We start from the raw sequence: 19,677 nt of genomic DNA on the forward strand, positions 1-19,677 counted from the left end.
CACAGGCACATTATGGTTCCTGTAAACCTGTAATAAATATTCCTTACTTCCACTCAAGAGTGCATGAGAACGCATGGACACACACAACAGAAGTACAGACACACACGACAGAAGTACAGACACACATCTTTCATGCCAATCTCCCAACTACCCAGGACATGCTTCCATATCATCCCAATTTACTCCCAAGCAGCAGGAGATGAGGCACACACAAGCTTGCAGATGAATATGGCACTCCTCTCCGTTTGTCCTCTATCAACAAGCACCCAAGCAAGGTCTTCCATCCTTTCAAGCAATCAGGTTACATGATGTGGTGAGTCAAGGTGCAAAAGCATCAGGGAAATGAAAATGTGCTCACCCAGAAATTGAATAAACATAAGAATGACTGACACCTAAACGAAATAGTACTGTCCTAAAATGCAGGCAGCAATACAAGCTACACCTCTCATTTCACTTGGCACCACATGGCATCAAGTTATGCCAGGGAAGGTTTAGATTGGATATTAGGATAAACTTCTTCACAGAGCGGGTTGTTAGGCATTGGAACAGGCTGCCCAGGGAAGTGGTGGAGTCTCCATCCCTGGTGGTATTTAAAAGACTCAGATGTTGTGCTGAGGGACATGGTTTAGTGGTGGATGTCAGATTCGGGTGATGGTTGGACTTGATGATCTAAAGGGTCCCTTCCAACCAAGACAATGTTGTGATTCTGTGTAATGTCTACAACCGCCTCCCCAGCTCAACAAAAATTAAACTAGTGTCCTATCTGTCATACTTCTGGACAATAAATTAATAACAAAGGAAGCTTTTTATGCAAAGGTTCCACAGGCACAGAATCTTACCAAAGATCCCTAAATTACATCTCAGTTGTCCTATTCCATACAAGGGCTGAGGAGGCACAGGACGTATATCATACAACCAGCAACATGACACCAGATCACTGCACTGTCCTCCATATCAGCTGGCTGGTTCCACTCCAGTAGCTATTCTATTTCTCTAGGATTGTCACCTCCACAACTTTAATTCAGATTACATGTTTGAGACTTTGGTACAATCAGACAATCTTCAAGAGGAATTAACAAGCAAGGTAAAGTCTGTATTAAGTAAAAGTATCTTTTCCAATTTCTCAATTGGATAATAACACCATGACAGTAACACTTGGGGTTTTTTTTTGTTTCCAAAGGGAGTGCAAGGTACCACATGGGAAATTAGAGCATACCAGGCCCTGAAATTCAAAAGTTTAGACACAAGATGGTACAAAAGAGAGATGTAAACAAGCTTTAAAAGCCCTGAGCAGCACTGGCCTGCTATTAGGTGCTTAATTTCCTGGAAGCACTAATGAGCTGAAGGCAGCTGGCCAAGTATGCCCCACTTTGACGTCAGAAGTGATCAGAGCAGAACGCTGAAATCTGGGTACGATTCCAGAGCATAAGCCAGCCTAAAACAGAGGGTGCCTCAGACCTGACCCTTCCCTTTGCCAGCACTGGTGCAAATCTGAGACAGGTCATAAAATGAAGCCATTTGAAAAGCAATCATTATTTGAGCACTGGGTTAGCATGAATTGAGTAAACTGAGGGCAGAACAGTAACTGAATCAAGTGTGTGAACATGTGTGCTTCTGTATGCACAAGCCTATATACGTACAGACAACCAACCCCTGTAGCACTCACTCAGTGATTTATTCTTCTTAAAAGATGTTAGCTGCACTCCTGGTCACTTAGCTCTCAGTTATCAAAAAAATGACATCTGCTTACTGACCAGTCACACCCATATTACACAAACACCAAAGATCACACTTAGTCCTTTGGTGTGTCCCAGAAACACTGTCATGGTTTAACCCCAGCTGAGGATTACACCTAACTGAGCCCCACACAGCCGCTCACTCACTCTGCCCCAGCAAGATGGGGAGAGAACCAAAAGGGCAAAGGTGAGAAGACTTGTGGGTTGAGATAAAGACAATTTAACAGGTAAAGCAAAAGCCACACACACAAGCAAAGCAAACCAAACCAAGGAATTCATTCACCACTTCCCATGGTCAGGCAGGTGTTCAGCCATCTTCAGGACAGAAGGGCTCCCTCACATGTAATGGTTACTTAGGAAAACAAACACCATCACTCCAAACACCACCCCCTTCCTTCTTCCCTCAAGTTTTATTGCTCAGCACGATGTCACAGAGTATGGAATATCCCTTTGGTCAGCTGGGGTCAGCTGTCCCAGCTGTGCCCCCTCCCAACTCCTTGTGCACTCCCAGCGTACTTCACTACCAAGGGAGTCTGAGAAACAAGAAAGGCTTTGGCACTGTGCAAGCACTCTTCAGCCAGAGCAAAAACATCCCTGTGTCATCAATACTGTTTTCACCACAAATCCAAAACACAGCCCCATACAATCTCCTATGAAGAGAATTAATTCTATGCTTGCAAAACTTCAGTATAAACACAAAATAAAAAGGTAGAAGACCGAGGTATCTTTGGGAAAGAACAGTAGTTTCATGTTGCTCAATTAAGAGGACTAGAGGACCTGAACAATAAGCTCATCTAAAACCACAATTTATTTTTTTTTTAAATTCTGGTCAGTCCTTAAGATTTGGAGCATTTCATGCACCATAAAAATTAATAAAAATCAGCCTGTGCTAGCAATTTCCTGTGCGGGTGGAGGTGTGAGAGAGAAACACATTTCATTTAGCGTTCTTGAAGACACACACACCACATTCATGGACAAGAAGGTTAAATGCCTTTGTCTCCACAATCAGACAGCACTAGAATCCACATCATTTACACCAAGGGTTCAGTGGGGGAGACCCAGGAGGGCTGGCCCACACTAGCGTGTCCCACAAGAAGTTAACTTCTTTCGTTTCAGGTGCTAAGCCTATGACAAGGCAAAAAGAATGGCCTACCCACACCAGGAAAAAAAATTTCACTAGTATTTACATAAAATTAATCACAGTTTATAATCATCTTCTGATACAGAAGCCGAATTCTTGAAGATGCCAAATACCTGCAGTCGGAGAGTTTGCATGGTGAGACTTTTTAGGCAGGTTGAAGATTTGTTCACCAGGGTCTGGTGGGGGAAGAGCATCTTGGCCTTGTCGAGCTTCCACAGGATCATACTCCTTCCCATCGTAATTAGCATCAAAGAACTTCTTAAACCACTGAATGAAATCCAAGTTGTCTTGAAAGCGCCCTTTGACCAGCTTTTCCACGGGAATTACCTGAAATAAAGGTTCCAATATTATACCATTGTAATTTTTAGGTAGAAAAATTACATATAGACACTTATTTGGAAAAAAAAAAAACAAACAAACAACTGTATCAGCATATATTCCTCTGCTATTGTTTTCTCCCCAAAAGAAAGGAAATTATGGTAGATTTTTAAGTGCTCTTAATAAGAAATAAACCAGAAATAAAAAGAAGACCCAGCCTTTGAAGTGACGAGACAGTGGGTGTATGTAGCCTTTTAGCTGCTCCTCCACAGAGTTACTCCTTTCTCATTGCAGTGACAGCCATGATGAATGAAGTTGTTTTGGGAGGAACACTACATGCAACCAGCTAGGGATTTCTGGTTTTAATAGACGTGCTCAGTTGGGTATACTACAAATGAACAATTCTTCAAAAGGTCCAGATGGGATTTTCTTGCTCTCTTGCCTACTGCTCCAACTACAAAAAAACCCCCAGCAGCTTTTGCAAGACATGCTGAAGTTCAAACCAACCTATATTTTGGTAGTGCATGTTCTTCATACAAATGAACCCCAAGGTTCTAACCTTGCAATGTTTTTCCACTCCATATATAGCTATACACAGAACAGTTCATGGACAAGCAGGAGTTGACTAAAATGCCTAGAAAGTTTTAACAAAAAAAAGGCTATGAGGATGTCTCCACATCCTGCAAAGTTTTTCACAGAAATGAAGCCTCCAGAAGGTGCCTTGGGCCAATATTACAGCGTAAGGAGGTGGTTCAGCATTGCTCTGTGGGAGGCTCAGCATTCCCAGATGCTGCGGGCAGACAGGGACTATGAAGGGAATGCTGCAGAAGGAGGGCTGCCCTGTCTTGCTTAATTCACGCAGTGGATTAAAGACCCAAGTTAAATGGATCTTAGTGCCTCCTGAATTCATTCAATTTTCAGCTGGAAATAAGGTACTTAAACCATTGCAATTTTAATTTCTTCTTCAAGGTGAAACCAACTGTGCAGCACTTTATAAGTCTGGGATATGATCCTCCTATAAGGATTAATGTAGCATTTTTCACGTCCTTCCAGGTTGTTCCTTTAGTATCTTAATTCTGCACTGAGAAAGTAGAGAGAGCTTGCTCCCCACAGAAGAATTGGCAATGTTAACTTCATTAGTCTTTCCAGTGTTTCACCAACAATTTGCACTGTAAACAGAAGCATCCACAACATTTCAGGAAATAATGAAGGCTTTCTACTGCTTAAAATAAGTCTTACAGGACTCTCTGTAAAACTGTTTAAATTTCAGAATAAGGCAACACTAAAAGCTGGAGCAGAGCCTTAAAAGGATATACAACAAGTACATCTGTGTAAAACTAAAGGTATGACAACATAACATTCATTATTCATTTTTATCAACACAGTAATTTATATTGGTGAGTCCGTCAAACTCACACATTCAAGCATAAACCAATACCTTATGGCTGAACAAGACATTTTCTAAGAACCCTCCATTCTTAACTTTACAAGACCACATGTGCTGGCCAACCTATCAAATAACTGGATAAATTATTCCAGCTCATGAATACTTTAAATTCCTTAAATCCCATTTTAGACAAGAAACGTAGAATACTTATAAGACCAATGTATCTCCAAGTTATTTGGTTGGAAATTCAGGTCACCAGTAATTTTCCTGTATCTAACATTAAGATTTGCTTGCTGATGGTAAGGAATTTCCAACACATGTGGGTCTCCGATATTAAGATACAATGAGTTAAGCTGCATAATTCCTCAGCAGACACATAGACTGAAGTTTTGCTTTGTACCTAAATGGAACATGCCAAATTTCTTCCTTCGTGCCTAAATACCCTTTTCAGACAATAAAAGATCAAGAAAAACCTCTACATAAAACTTGTAACTCCAGTTCTCAGCCCAAATCTTGAAAAATGTTTATTTCCCCTATTTATTGACTCAACCCAGTTTATACAACTTTTGACACTTGCAGTGATTGAAATACCAATACAGAATGCCTACCTTATCCACATTCATTCTTTTAAATGATGCTTGCAGAAGTTTGAAGTTGTGAATGTACTCATGCTCCAGCTTTGCTTGAAACTTTACTTTCTTCAAGCTAATGCACCCTGGGAACAACATGTCCATGAACTGGCAGTAAGCTGCTCCTACAACAAGAGAATGCATTGACGTTAATCCAGATGCACCCAGCTAAGACCAAATGGCGTTTAATGTCATTAGCAGGAAGCATGAGCAGAAAGCAACCGTGCTGAATAAGTCCCCGCCGTCATTCAGCCCAACACGATGCACCCCAGATCTTGTCTGATCTACAGTGAGCAGTGTGACATATTAACATGGGCTTTCTCCATTCAGTCTGGATGCAAGATGCACTAGTGTGTAGCATCTGAAGAACCACCATGACTAACGCAAAGTAAATCTTTCTTCTGTTTAAAACTGATGCTCTTGTAGTCCCTACATGCAGTAGGACTGTCCATACAGTGAGAGGATCACAGTGAAAAAGGAAATCTCTTAGTAAGCTCCCTCTGAATTCAAGCAAGCCAAGATCTTCTTTCTTCTGGTAGCTCAATACCAATTAAGTCAAAGGCAATCATTTAAGAATATATCAAACCATGGTTTAAAAAAATAATTAAAAAAAAATTGTTAAATCATACAAGCCAGTTCCCACCTCTCTACACCAAACATTTACTCATTCTCATCTCCTGAGAAGAGCATTTAAATAAGCAGGCTTTAGTGTAGTCCACCCACAGAATTCAGAAGCTGGGCTGCCAGCTTTAGGTCTCACTCAAAACAATACAGTTTCTAAGTTCAACTTTGAGGGCCATCTGAACTTAGGTAATATTAGCACGTAGGGGATGGTACAGAGCTGCAAGGGTAGGGAAAACATTCAGAACAGCACACTGAACACAGCTAATCAGGATAGCCTTTTCTTGTATGCAGGGAGCTCCCTCCTACATCATTATCATGTGGCTGTCATTTGCAAAAATAAGCCTTTACCATTGACACGCTCAAGTCTTTGGAGATTAAGGCTGAAAATGTTTGAGGAAACCAGAGGAAAACCAATTTCAGTTCTTTTTCAGAAGAGTTGTCTACAAAATACTTTATGCTCAGCAAAGATGCAGCAAAGTCCGTTTCTGGAAGTGATCACCCAATTACTCATGACAAGTTCAATTTCACTTCCACAAAAAGGACTTCTGTGCATGGAGTGCAGATCAGTTTTGACAAGTGTCTAGATCTCACCTAACAGTTCAGCTCAGTATCAACAACAACGACTTTTATTAAAACATAATTCTGCTGAGTGCTCATTCAGAAACCAAATTAACAAAGAGGGCACCTGGCTTGTCCAGTTTTACAGGAGGGGCAACAACAACTTGAAGTTCGAGACATTTTTCTCTGTGGGTATGCATGTGTTTTAACAGGACCAACTTTATGCACGAGAGAGTTCTCATTCTCTGTATCCACTCAACCATCATGTGAAGGGTTACAGTACTCATAACTTCTCAAAAAGAGAAGCAGAGTTTAAGAGTGGAGCCCAAAACTATTTCCCAAAATCCTGATAAGAGTTTTGCTAAGGAACTTGCCAAAATTGAGCCTAGCTTTAGTGCTAAAAACCATTGACTTTTTTTTTTAAATTCTCTTTACATTGCCTAGGCTTTGTGGAGGAAAAACTTATTTAAAAATCTGATTTTCCAAGGACACCTTGTGCTTGCAGTGATTTCGATATGATTAGGAATCAAAGTAAAATATTCCCTAAAGGAAAAGGAGCCTTCTGGCAAGCTATAAACATCAGATGACAAATTTGCATCTTCTTATAGAAAGCTATATAAACACAATTAGTTATTCAAAACTCATCCTTCACAAGAGAACTGGTAAATATGCGGCAACAGAAAAATGACATTACAATTAAAAGCATGGATATACAGATAATGTATGGCTTGACTACAGTTATTACTCCTTAATTTCATGCAAAAGGATTATTATACAATCATTTCATGTTATAAATTGAATTTGTTCCTAACTCTGTCCTTTCATCCTCCCCATACCCCAATTATAAGCTTTACTCTGATACCTAAGTAATTGCCTGAAGGCCTTGAAAATGCACTGCACAACCTTTCATCTCGACCCTTTTAGAGAACTAGAAACCCAAAACGTTCACATGAGATTGCCTCCTTTTGCTGGTAATGCAAATTCCTTCTGCATGCCTTTAGATAGAGTCTCACCAGGTTTAAGACTCTAGTTATGCTATTTCCTTGTGTTTTCTTCCCATCCTGCTGGCAGTTGTTTCTGTGTGTTTGCCAGCCTGGAGGTGGTCCCGGGTCTGCACAACACTCGAGGGCAGAAAACGCTGGACCACATCCACATGACAGCACAAACCTGGTCTCTAATACAGCACTGAAGCTGGCTGCCAGGCTGTTTCCCCAACAGGAGGATTTTATTACACTGGCAAACACAATTCATTAAAATGCTCCTTCCTGAAGTACAGAGGAAACATACAAACGTGGGCTGAGCACTCAACTACAAAGAGAGAAAACCCTTCTCGACTCCCAAAAGGCAGAGACCTGCCTACCACAGCAGCAGGAGAAAGTAAAAATATCATTTCAGTCAACTGGGACTACCTGATTATGGGCATTGAGGTTATGTACATATGTAATATTATATAGATATTTATTTATACTTTAAAATTTTATCCCTTGAAGCTTGTAGCTGTCATGTTGCATTCCAACGCTAAACGTCAGTGCAGCAGAAGGGGTATGCTGCCCATTGCTGAGATTTCCTGGAGGCAGCAGAAAGAGCAGCCCTACTCAAGTCATGCAAGACTGCAGTGGCTTTACCTCTCAGCCACACGTGGTCCTCTGCATACTGGAGAGCACTTCAGGCCTATTCTGTTCCCTGCACAACCAATGCTTCAAATGCGGGTGGCACGGGAAAGAAAAGTCTTTAACAGAACATGAAGATGGCTTGTGACATACCTCTTGCATAATTTACACAAACAATGGGATTTTTATGCCATTATGTTTGTGGTGACTTTTGTGGTGTATTTGTGTTTGCCATTATAAGTAGCGACAGGGACAAGGAGTAATGGCTTCAAGCTGAAAGAGGATAGCCTTAGATTAGATATTAGGAAGAAATTCACCCCTGTAAGAGTGGTGAGGCATTGGCCCACGTTGCCTGAAAAGGCTGTGGCTGCCCCCTCCCTGGCAGGTTGTATTGGGTTTTGGACAACCTGGGCTAGTGGAGGGTGTCCCTGCCCATGGCAGAGGGGTTGGAACTAGATGGGCTTTGAGGTTGCTTCTAACCCAAACCATTCCGTGATTCTATGATTTTATTCAAGATTTTTAAAGTTCCTAACATTTTCTGAAAAGAAAAACACCAACGAACCCACCAAAAACCTGAATACCAACACCCCACCCCCAAAGCTGACAAATCTATACACAAGTTAAAAACACACCACCTATCCAGAATGGCTCTCAATAAATCTGTCTCTGTGACCAAAAAAACTTCTGTACCCATGAAAACGTGCACTTAGACACACACAAAGAGAAATAATTTGAAATCTACTCAAACAAAAGCTGAAAACTACAGCTGGTAGCACAACAGAAAAGGAATCAATGTTAAAAACCTCTTACACTGTATTAGCCAACAAGCAATTTAGCATCACTGGCTAAAAGCCCTTTCGTGTTTTGATCTAGAATATCGATGCAGCCATTAGTTACAGAACCTACTTTCACAGGCCAAACCTGCAAATATCAGCCTGCAAATGTGGCTGCGCTGCATGACAGCCCCAGCAGCAGCTTCTTTTCTCCTGGTTAGCCAGGAGGAAGGAGCCCAGCAGCACTGCAAAGCTTGCTGGTGTTCGCTGGGCTACCTGCAGCAGGCTTGGGGCAGAGCATGGGTGCAGACTGCACCCATGGTGCTGGGCAGGCAGGCAGGCAGCTGCCCAAGGAAGGGAAGAGGTGCTAGGGCAGAATTAAGCCACAAAAGAACAAAGCAAGAAATAAAAAGGTGGTTGCCTAAAGCTACTAAAATTGTAGAGTTTTGCCACACACAGTGGTGAAGCTGGGAGCTTCTAAGTAATCTAGAAAACCACATTTTTACAGTGTTTTCAGAGCTGTAGGTAATCTTTTGCTAGTCCCCCTTGCCGTAAACAAAGCTGGACTCATTCTAGCTTTTGTCCTACACTGTCCCTGCCTCTACATTTCCTTCTCAGACTGATCATACTGACTTGCAGTCTGCTCTGAAGCACAACATGCTCAGCATCATTACAGATTTTCAGTTTCTCTCCTTTCTCCTCTTCCCTCTGGAGGCTGATGAATCAAAAAAACCCAAACAAGTATTATTTTTGATAATCAAAGGTAATTCTACTTCTGCCTATTTAAAGCAGAAAGAAATTAAAGGAGAAAACAGTGAAAACAGGAGAGTCCTGATTTCCTGCAAGGTTTTACTGCTCCTAGATTTCAGCTGGGGAGCAAGATTGGATCCTCAATGTTTAGGGCATACATGTTTATATATTTATAAAGGACAATGAAAATATTATTTGTTAACTAACTTCTTTAAATCTACTGTATTTAGGACTTAGTATATTAACAAAGTATTTAGTAGGAATACTGTCCTAGAACCTCAGGTATGCCTGAGTTAATATTTGTCCTCTATAGGAGCCAGGTCAATCATTCACATTGAACATCAGAAGACTCTGTTCCTCTCAGTTCATCCCCACAGGGCGTGGGAGCAAGATCCCAGAAAATACATAAAACCACACCAGCCAACATGGGAATGAAAAGGGCCCATGAAAAGACAGGGCCTGTCTGTGTATGTGGGGCCACTTTATTTTATTCCTGACATCCAAACCACAGCAAAAGGAGCTAAGTGCTACACTAGAAATGTGCTATAAATGCTTAGGAAGAATTCTGGTTTTAAATGGCAATACAATTCAAATTTAAACCTTTTCACCTGTTTGATTTCCACATACTTATTTCTGAAAACACCCATTTGGGAAAAAGGCTGTATTGGGGTTGTGCAGGAAGGGTTTGGTCGCATGGGGTTATGGGGCAGGGGGGGAGCGCTTCTGAGAGAAGCTGTCAAAAGCTTCCTTTATGTCTGATGGAGCCAATGCCAGCCAGCTCCAAGATGGAACTGCTGCTGGCCAAGGCCAAGCCCATTAGCAACAACGGTTGTGCCTCTGGGATAACAAGAGTTAAGAAGGGGAACAAATCCAACAACAAAAAACCCAAATAAAACTGCACAATATTTGCTGCCAGCCAGCGGAGTGAGATGTGAAAGGAACAATTCTGCAGACACACAAGTCAGAGCAGAAGGATAGGGAGGAGGTGCTCCAGGTGCCAGAGCAGAGATTTCCCTGCAGCCCCTGGAGAAGACCATGGTGTAGCAGATATCCACCTGCAGCCCTTGGAGGATCCCACACCAGAGGAGGTGGAGACACCTAAAGGAGGTTGTGACCCTGTGGGAAGCTTGCACTGGAGCAGGCTCCTGGCAGGACCTGTGGCTGCACAGAGAGAGTAGCTTGGGCTGGTGCAGGTTTGCTGGCAGGTCTTGTGACCCCCTGAAGGGTCTCACACTGGAGAAGTCTGGTTCTGAAAGTCTTTACCCTGTGGAAGGGACGCAGGCTGGAGCAATTTATGAGGAACTGCAGCCCATGGGAAGGACTCACATTGGAGAAGTTTGTGGAAGACTGTCTTCTGTGGGAGGGACCCCACGCTGGAGTAGGGGAAGAATGTGAGGAGTTCTCCTGCTGAGGAGGAAGGAGCAGCAGGACAACATGTGGTGCCCACTGAAGGGAAGGAGGGAGAGAAGTCAAGCCTGGAAAGAAGCTGGGGTAGGGGGGAAGTCGTTTTGAGGTTTGGTTTTCTTTCTCATTACACTGCTTTGGTTTGTTTGGTAATAAATTAAATTATTTTTTCCTCAAGTTGACTCTGTTTTGCCCATGATGGTAATTGCTGATCTCCCTGTCCTTCTCAACCCATGAGCTTATTGTTGAATTTTCTCTCCCCTATCCAGTTGGGAAGGGGAGTGACAGAGCAGCTTTCGGGGGGGCATCTGGCCTGCAGCCAGGGTCAAACCACCACAAACACTGACCTTACCTTTTTGTGTAATTAGAATGTTTTGATTTTTTTTTCTTTAATATTTTTCAGATAGTCTAAAAACATATACCTAGTCACATTAGAAACACTTTATTTCGAGTTATTCATCCCTTCCAAAACTGCAACAACCTGACCATGTATTTGGAAAATCCAAGATGACTTATGTGCCCAACAGTCACCAGCACTTCAGTTGGCTACAGCAGTGGTTGCTAACGCTGATGGGAAACTGGACACACCCGGTATTCCTATTGCTGGGACGATAACCAAAAAAGCAGTAACTCTCAAGGAACATGCCTGGCCTAACAGTTTGATAAGAAAGGGGGAAAACCCACAAATGCAATCATTGTTTACAGTACAGCAGCACTTGGGGCTTGCCTTTTACCTCAGGCTTCCTAGAACTGCCTTGTGGAAGTGATGTGAAGATGAGGTTTTGACTTGGATATCATAGCATAGATTTCAAATATGGGTGTTCTGCTATGGCACTCAAGTTTTGGGGTTGGGTTTTTTTTTTTCAAACTGGACATGCCTCTGAGTATGAAGTTGTGTTATGTATAGCCACCTGTTTAATAGCACAATTCATGTTCAGCACTCTGTTGGAAACCACGGTCTTCAAATCTCTATTTGCATTTCCAGCAGCACTCATATAACCTAAGATATGGGCTAACACAATTCTATTTCTCCAGTTCAAAGAAAAAAAAATATTAGAAAGAGGTTTCAGCACATTTCCTGGTGAATGTTCAAGCCCACACCAATCATCAACATTGACGGGGCTGTGCATCAATGAAGCCGTTTCAGCCTGAGCCACTTAAACCCAGCAACAGGCTGGGAGCACTTAAAACAACAACAAAAAAGAATAAATTTGATGCAGATTAGAGCACAGCCCAGCACTCCTGCACATAGTGGCATGAGCACAATCTCCTCAATGAGGGCAGAGCAAGTGCTTTCTGAAAGCAGCAATGCCATGACAGAAAACAACCTACAGCATTATGTACCTCCTGCAGCCCTTAAGGTAGTCTTCATCTAATCGACATCTGCTTCAGAAAGTCCTACTCCACACTGGTGGGGCATTTGCATGACATAATCCAGAATCTCCAGTGATCATTTTAAATCATGCATGCAGGAGGGAGGTTTCCCCTGTGTTAACTTGTATTCTCTTTTTCATAAATGTAAATTGTTAATCTGCTCATAAATAATACACGGCGGAGTTTTAAATACTTAATTTTTAGCAATAATTTATTTTGGGATTCATTAATTTTTAAGCGGGAAGATCAGAACAATTTCAGAAAACATAGCTCCCACTTAAAATAGCTGCGTAACTCATCCTGCCTAAAAAAGAGGAAGCATGCAAAATCAAACAAGCTCTTTCAAAAGGGGGAAGATCAAGTAACTGTCTGCAAGCGAGTGCTGTGAGTATTTAAATAACAATTACAAATAGTAAAAGTCTTGTTTTAAGTTCTATTCCTCCTGAATTCTTAATGAATTGCATTAAAAAAACTACTGTTGGCTGAAAATTTGATGATACTGCTTAGCAACCTTCCTCAGAAAATTTTAGAAATGCTCTTAAATCCAATCATTAACATCCATTGTATCCCTCTAATCCTAAACATCATATGGAAGACATTAGGGAGTCATTGACACTAAGCATCCTCTGTCTTGCATGACCTCAGGACAACATGCCAGTTCCTTGAAACATGGCTTGGTTACAGAGCGCAAATGGGATCAAGCCGTGTTTTAATCGCGCTTTCAAGTCGCTTTAGAGACCCAGCTTTTGCAAAGCTGCAAACTGGGGGAAAATAAAACCCAAACCAAAACCACTGATGTTGAAACATGCTTCAGCTTTTCAGGCATTAGCACACCAGGTTGTACAGAAATCATGCTGGCAACAAATGCTCCAAACAGGGTCCTATGATGCAGATTCTACTCATAGACATGTAGGAAGTTATGGGTTAATATAGACACTGAGTAAAATACACTGAGACATGAAAAAAAATCCTATGCAGTTAAGCCACAGAATATACACACAAATGAGATGCAAAAATCAAAGCCCTTGTCAACTCTCTAACCCATACCCCCCTTCTCCAGTCACCTCAGCCCTGCTCAGAAAGGTATTTACTGTGTGCAGGAGAGAAGAGCCCACTCCTAGGCCGCACTGCCGGGGAGGCAGCACGCCTGGTGCCCTGCTCCCTGCTGCTGCCCAGGGGCCTGAGGCTGGGTGGTGCTTGAGGCATGACAGCCACCATGCAAGGGGCTGGAAACCAGCCCCACCTCACTGCACCCCCCTAAGAAGCCAAACACCTCAGACAGCCTCCACAGGCCAGGAACATCCCTCATCCCGTCATGACGCCATTTGCAAGGGACAACGTCCTGCAGAGACTGTGATGGAAATCTCCCCCAAATCCCCAGATGGAGAGAGAACACAAAGTCAAACAAAGGAGGACATCTGCCCTATCCTCACACTGCCTGCTGGCCTTGGAGAGCAGGCTGTGTATGTGTGCGGTGTACCAACAAAACGTATGTGCAAAGGGAATATATATTTTCACAGGAGGAATGCCAACTGTATTATACAGTAGCTACCATGGTCAACACCCTGGGCATCAGCAGAGAAACCATCACAGGCTAAAATTTGAAAACGTCAAACCACATGCTCTCTTTATAATAGGGTCTTTTATTAAAAGCAAGGGAAAAAAAGAACACCACCACGCATTTAATCCTTGATCCTTGCATACAAATCCTGAAAGACAGAAGGTCTGTATGCACTGCAGGCCAGACAATTTGCAAGTTTATAATTCGACTGAGAATTTTCAAACACGGAAGGGGAAGCGGGGGGAAGATTCTGTATCTCCTTAACCTCAAAGGATCACACAAATATAGCTCAGCCGGAAATTATACCTCACATCAGGCTGCATTTTCCTTTCTATATTTACCATTTTTAGCTTCCTCGCTCATAACTTATATAGCTTGTACACTTTGTGTTTTTTCATTTTAATTCACATGCAAGTCCTCTGTAGTCTCCTGCCTGACTCTTATTTTGAATATACTCTCATGCAGCAGCCAAACACTCATGAAAGCCCTGTAACACTGTTCACTTGGTATTCCCTATAGATGAAAAACAGCCTTAGTAAAGAAAATTCAGTTATAAGCTGTTTAGTCAGAATTCTTTTAAAGAAGCCACTGTGTACTCATTACAAAAATAGCATGACTCCTAAGAAACAGCTCGTGTCATAATTCATTTGAAGCTCCTATTCACCAGGCCTATGGGTGTTGCGCATGGGATTCTACTACATTAAATCCACTCAGTTGTTCTCTATTATTTTTCATTCATCTATCAAATTAAATGCTCTCAAGTCGAATGCCCACCTAAAGGCAATGCACTATGCTTTCAATTAAAACCATGGATTATAAATTTCATATTTGCAGGTTAACAATATTGCAGAAAGTCAGACATGGAAACAAAAAACCTGACAGAATGTCACTCCCCTAAAGCAAAGGGTGCTGTATTGCTTTGAGATGCTCAGAGCGATTTTTCTCTCTTGAGTTGTCAAAACTAAAATCACTAGAGGACCTGCAGACCAAATTTAGCCTCTCCAGAGCTGCATCCATCCATAACCTGGCCCTTTCGGCATATCACTACTACAGCAAGCATTCAGAAAGCACAGGGGACACTGCACTTTGCTTGGCCTACTTAGCAGAGACAAAAACACATGCGAGGCTCCCAAAGAATACAAATACTTTATGACTAAGCCAGTCTCTTCCCTTGCTGGTTCTTATCCTAGCAACTCTGTTCCTGTAACTGGCAGCTGGGGAAACGGGCTGGTATTACCACAGCACCATATTATCAAAGCTACTTCTCCACAGCATCAAGAAAAAGAAGGGCTGTTAGGTTGTTCCAACTTTATTATGAACTGTCACATTAAGCCTGAGGTATACTCTGAATAAAGCCTCTACTAGAGGCAGAATGTCACATTATTTCTTCTTGCTTAAGCTCAGAATGACCAAAAATTATTGCTAGGCTGGCTACAAAATGTGGGCACCTGTGAGGTCTTACAGCCAGATGCTGAACAGCAGCTTATGCCACAACTAGGTAGCTTGTGCCTCCTAAAAGTAACGTCTTTGAGCTTCTTATTCACACTCAGCAAACCACACATGCCCCCTCCAATGTAATTCTCTTGCATTTAGCTTTTTCTGGCCTTTCAATTGCCCCTTATTAACATGGATGAACAAGAACTGAATAGTCACAGAACAGCATGACAAATCCTAATGCATTTTTCTAAAAAAAGAAGAAAATGTCCATACAGTTTTACAGTAGCTTATGAAAATTCAGTTACAGTGGCTCTGCAAGCTCCCTGATAATGCTGAGAAATGCTTCATAGTTGTAAAGAGTTTCCCATATATTCCTTCTCTTTGAAGTCCTGGAGAAATGCTCGTATTTTATGGAAGCTAACATTAAGCTGCATGAAAGCTGCCAAAGCTTCAAGAAACATCAGCCAAAGGAAAGACAGAATGAATCAGTTAGATCAACTGTGCTCAAATGATAGTCCCTACCATGCTTGCTTGTGTCCTGCCTGTTGGTTAGTCGGTCATTTGTGCTACCATTCTCCTAGTTTCCATCCTGTAAACTACACTAGAAGTACACTAAATAAACAACACGTGTGTTAAATAAGCTATGTGGAGTTGACACAATAAACTACATTATATACAGCAAGATCTCCAAAGTTTCTTGTCCATATCTCTACACACACGTCTTGTGCGTGAGAAACAATCTATGCAGTCGCAAATGGAAAGACCTAGTCCCTGAAATGACTGCTGTGCAATTATCTAGTAGAATTGAGATTCATCAGTTCAGAGAGTAAAGTCCTCTGGGCCACAGGAAGGACTGAACTAGAATGCTACTTTAGATAAGGAACCATTAAAGCCCCTTCTGGAATTGTAATGAACATTAACACAAAAGTAAGAGCGCAGAAGTATCAAGCTTGACCAAATGGGGAAATTCAAGTTTACAGCCTTGACCTGTTCAGATATGAATGTAAAAGCACCGGGTAACAATAGCAAGCAATACAATCCAGGAAGTTCTAAAAGAAGAAAAGATTTAATTTTATACAGGATGGAGTAAGAGCTCTAATGAGACGACCCTTTTTTCAGTTTTTCCCTTGTGGCATGTCCTAAAATCCTCACTAGAGGTCACACAGAAGAAGTTGCATAAGCAGCTGTGTAATGAAATGGGACAGTGGGTTTGTGACAATTTCCATCCTTTTCTCCTGCCTGTCCCACCCAAATGAAGTCTTTCAATCTGATCATAAAGATATTTAACTCATTGTATTCTGCATAATAAAAAATATCTTAGGTCACCTCTACCCTGTTTTGGGAAAGCACTGGGGCTATTTTTTTTTGGCTTTTGGGTCTTTTTTTTTTTTTGGTAAGCCCACACACATTTAACTTAATGGAGAATTAACTTCAAAAGCTTCCTTTCAACTATTTATGGGCATATAAATAGCTATGCAGGAACAAGTCAATAACGTGTCTAGTATGCTTCCTGTTTCAAACAATGGCAAATGTTGGGTATTTTGGGATGAAATTGTCCATTTTCTTGTATCTTTCTTTCTCCTTGTAAGTGTGTGTGCATGTGCCTATCTATTTATATATATAGCTACATCTATATTTACACATGTGCACACACACCTCCCCACATGATTATTTACTTTATGTATAATTCACCAAAAGAGATACTTAGGCTAACTTCCAGACTTGCAAGCATAAAGCCAGCTAAATATAACATTACAATTTCAAGTTTAATAACTATTAAAAAGCTTATTTCCCATGTTCTGTGTCTTTAATGATGCAGTTTATCTCACTTATTTCCATGCACTTTAACCTGGACTTTTTCAACCTCAGTTCTACAGTCATTGTGCAAGCCTGCGAGCCTGCTTCTGCAGCTGAGATCTGAGTTTTAAATTCTGAAGAGTAGGCTATGAGGCTGTGGTCCTCAAAAGATTTCTGCACCTTTCAAGAATCATCTCTGAGACACAAAACTTACCAAGAACAGCAGGTATATTCAAATATATGAATATAAGATCCCCATTTATGCATTTCAGCTGGATCTGTAAATAGCTGGAATGTGGTAATGTGGTTTCAGTTTAATGTACTTAGAGCATTGTCTTCTTAAGTAAGATATTCCCAGCATGTCAGCTGTCTGGAAGTAGCGATCTAAGTTAGATCTCCTCCAACACAAACATCTTCAGATTTAAAAATCACAGTAGGAAATCAGAAACAATCGCTCCCCAGGGGCATCTCTATTCTCAGTGAAACATCAGCCTTTGTGCATGTCATTTCTAGTCACTGCCTAGTTACAGACCCTGTTGTTTAACACATATCTTGTAGCTGCCACTTTGATTAACCAAAATGTCCAAAGTATCTAAACCATTACCCCTTTTCCAGGGCTCCTTACCAAATTTACTTACAACCAGATTTTGGTTGCATTTAAAGAGAAACAGGCAGATTTTCCTGACAAGCTTCTAAAGCCTCACAGCAGCTAAAAGTCTCATTTCCTCAAGTCCATGTTTTTCTTCAGTCACACTCGTGCTCTTTTCCTGCAAACAGCAGCAGGGACTTGAGAACCCTTAATAGGAAGTAAAAAAAGGTGCTAGAGAATTTTGTTCACCTGGGTTGTCAGTTCTCCATTTGCCTGTTTCACAGCTACGGCCCCTCTCCATTTGAAAAGATACCACCCCAGTAGCTTTAAAACACAAAAACTTATCACTGTATTCTTTTCTTCTTTAGTAAACCCTTTTATTACTTCTGTGTATCTTCTGCTACATTCATCCCATTCACCTCTGCATTTGTTAGGCTTTCTTAAGGCACCTTATCTTTCCATGTTTAACGTGAACACAAAACCGCTTCCTTAGCACATACATTAGTCTCTTTTCTCAGGGTGACTGTTCTATGTCAAAGTTAAAAGTTATCTATTTTCAACAAACTGGACTTTTAAAGTGGTTTTAAAATAAACATTTGTAAAGCACACCACACTTTCTTACCTGAACAGAGTTGTTCGACTTTTGTGTAGTTTAAAGCTAATATATCATTAACCCATGCGATGATGTCATGTCTGCTCATAGTCTCTTGGGTTATAGAGGTAGAGTACACGTTGACCGCCATTCCCCAACTAGGAGGAAAGAAGAAAAAAGGACAAAAATTATTTTTGAACATTTTGTTAATAGCTTTCTGGATAAAATGAATTCACACTTCTTGTTAAAAAAAAAAAAAAAAGAAGGAAAAGCTGCATCACTGCACAACCTTCTCTTGCTTCTTGAGAAAGAAGGCTGAATTTTTACTCTCATACATGACCTCCTCAAGGTCCTCTTGGAATCAATGAATGTATTTCTCTGGCTGTCACTGTGAACTTGAAAGAACATACAAAGCAGCAGCATTCTGCTTAATCCTAATAAGGTAGGAAAAAAACAGAATCAAAGACAGCCTAAAGATACACAGGCAGGCTCAGCAACCTGGGATTTCATCACATAGTGCTGCACAAACACAGTGATTTGACATCAGTCCATCCGGGGTTTTGCCACTGCAGGATGTCAGGCTGCCTAAAGCAGTATTTAATCTTCAGATAGCTTCTAGAAGATGCAGCTGTTCTACTTCCTCAAATACTGGTTTCTAACTGGGACAGGGGGCTTTTGGATCATTAATTCAGTTCCAAACAGCCACAGAGTGGATGCAAGATTTTTTATGTCAATTTAGAAATCTCTATCCTGAAAGTAACTGAGACTTGCACTCCCAACTGGTTGGAAAGCTGCTGCAGAGCCCAATTCCTCTAAAACATTAGGAATATTTCCTCTCAGATTAAACCTATTTATTCTTCTGCCAACTTTATCTTCCATCTCTAATGGCTTTTTTCTTTCCCAGAGCTGATTTCATAATGCATTAGGGACAGCACTCAAGAGTCTGTCCCAGTGCCCAGGTAGGCTAGATTAAACAAATCAATCCTCAGTCTCTTATAAAGTCAGAGTGCCATTTTCCAAGGTCTTGCTGAAACGTAAGTCTGGAACTGTTTGGCTATGTTCAGGGATGATTGCTGGCATAACCAGGAGGTGAAGGTCTGACTGTAAGAGACAGCAAATTTTCAAGTTAAAATTTTTATATCCACATAATTCTAAATAGACCACTCTAGTTAGCCAAGGTCCTTTCCTGCAAGTAGCTCTTATTCATAGCAGTTTTTCTCACCAGTCCCCAATGCATGGGCTGGAAATGCATACTACTCAATTTTATTCCCTGTTTTTCTCCACTAGTCACATCTTTCTGTTGCAAAACATTGCCAAAAGATGAGTACATTCAAGTTTATCTCATCAACAGGTTCAAAAAGCATAGTCAAGATCATTCATGAAAAGAATAATGTTCC

At 41.3% G+C, this 19,677-nt stretch overlaps 1 protein-coding gene across 3 annotated transcripts in view; it reads right to left on the reverse strand.

Moving 5' to 3' along the window:
• The window catches only part of MAPRE2 (microtubule associated protein RP/EB family member 2), a 62,270-nt gene that overhangs the window by 23,983 nt on the left and 18,610 nt on the right, over window positions 1-19,677 (reverse strand). For 2 of the 3 annotated variants that reach the window (XM_084280036.1, XM_084280035.1), the window contains exons 2-4: window positions 18,311-18,438; window positions 5,191-5,336; window positions 2,991-3,204 (exon numbers count right to left, since the gene is read on the reverse strand). In XM_084280036.1, coding sequence (XP_084136162.1) covers window positions 2,991-3,204; window positions 5,191-5,336; window positions 18,311-18,438 — 488 coding nt within the window. The remainder of the gene's footprint in view (window positions 1-2,990; window positions 3,205-5,190; window positions 5,337-18,310; window positions 18,439-19,677) is intronic. The other variant, XM_084280037.1, reaches the window with a different exon arrangement.

This window comes from Gallinula chloropus (assembly GCF_964237585.1).
Source record: "Gallinula chloropus genome assembly, chromosome: 2".
In the NCBI taxonomy this organism is placed as follows: Eukaryota; Metazoa; Chordata; class Aves; order Gruiformes; family Rallidae; genus Gallinula; species Gallinula chloropus.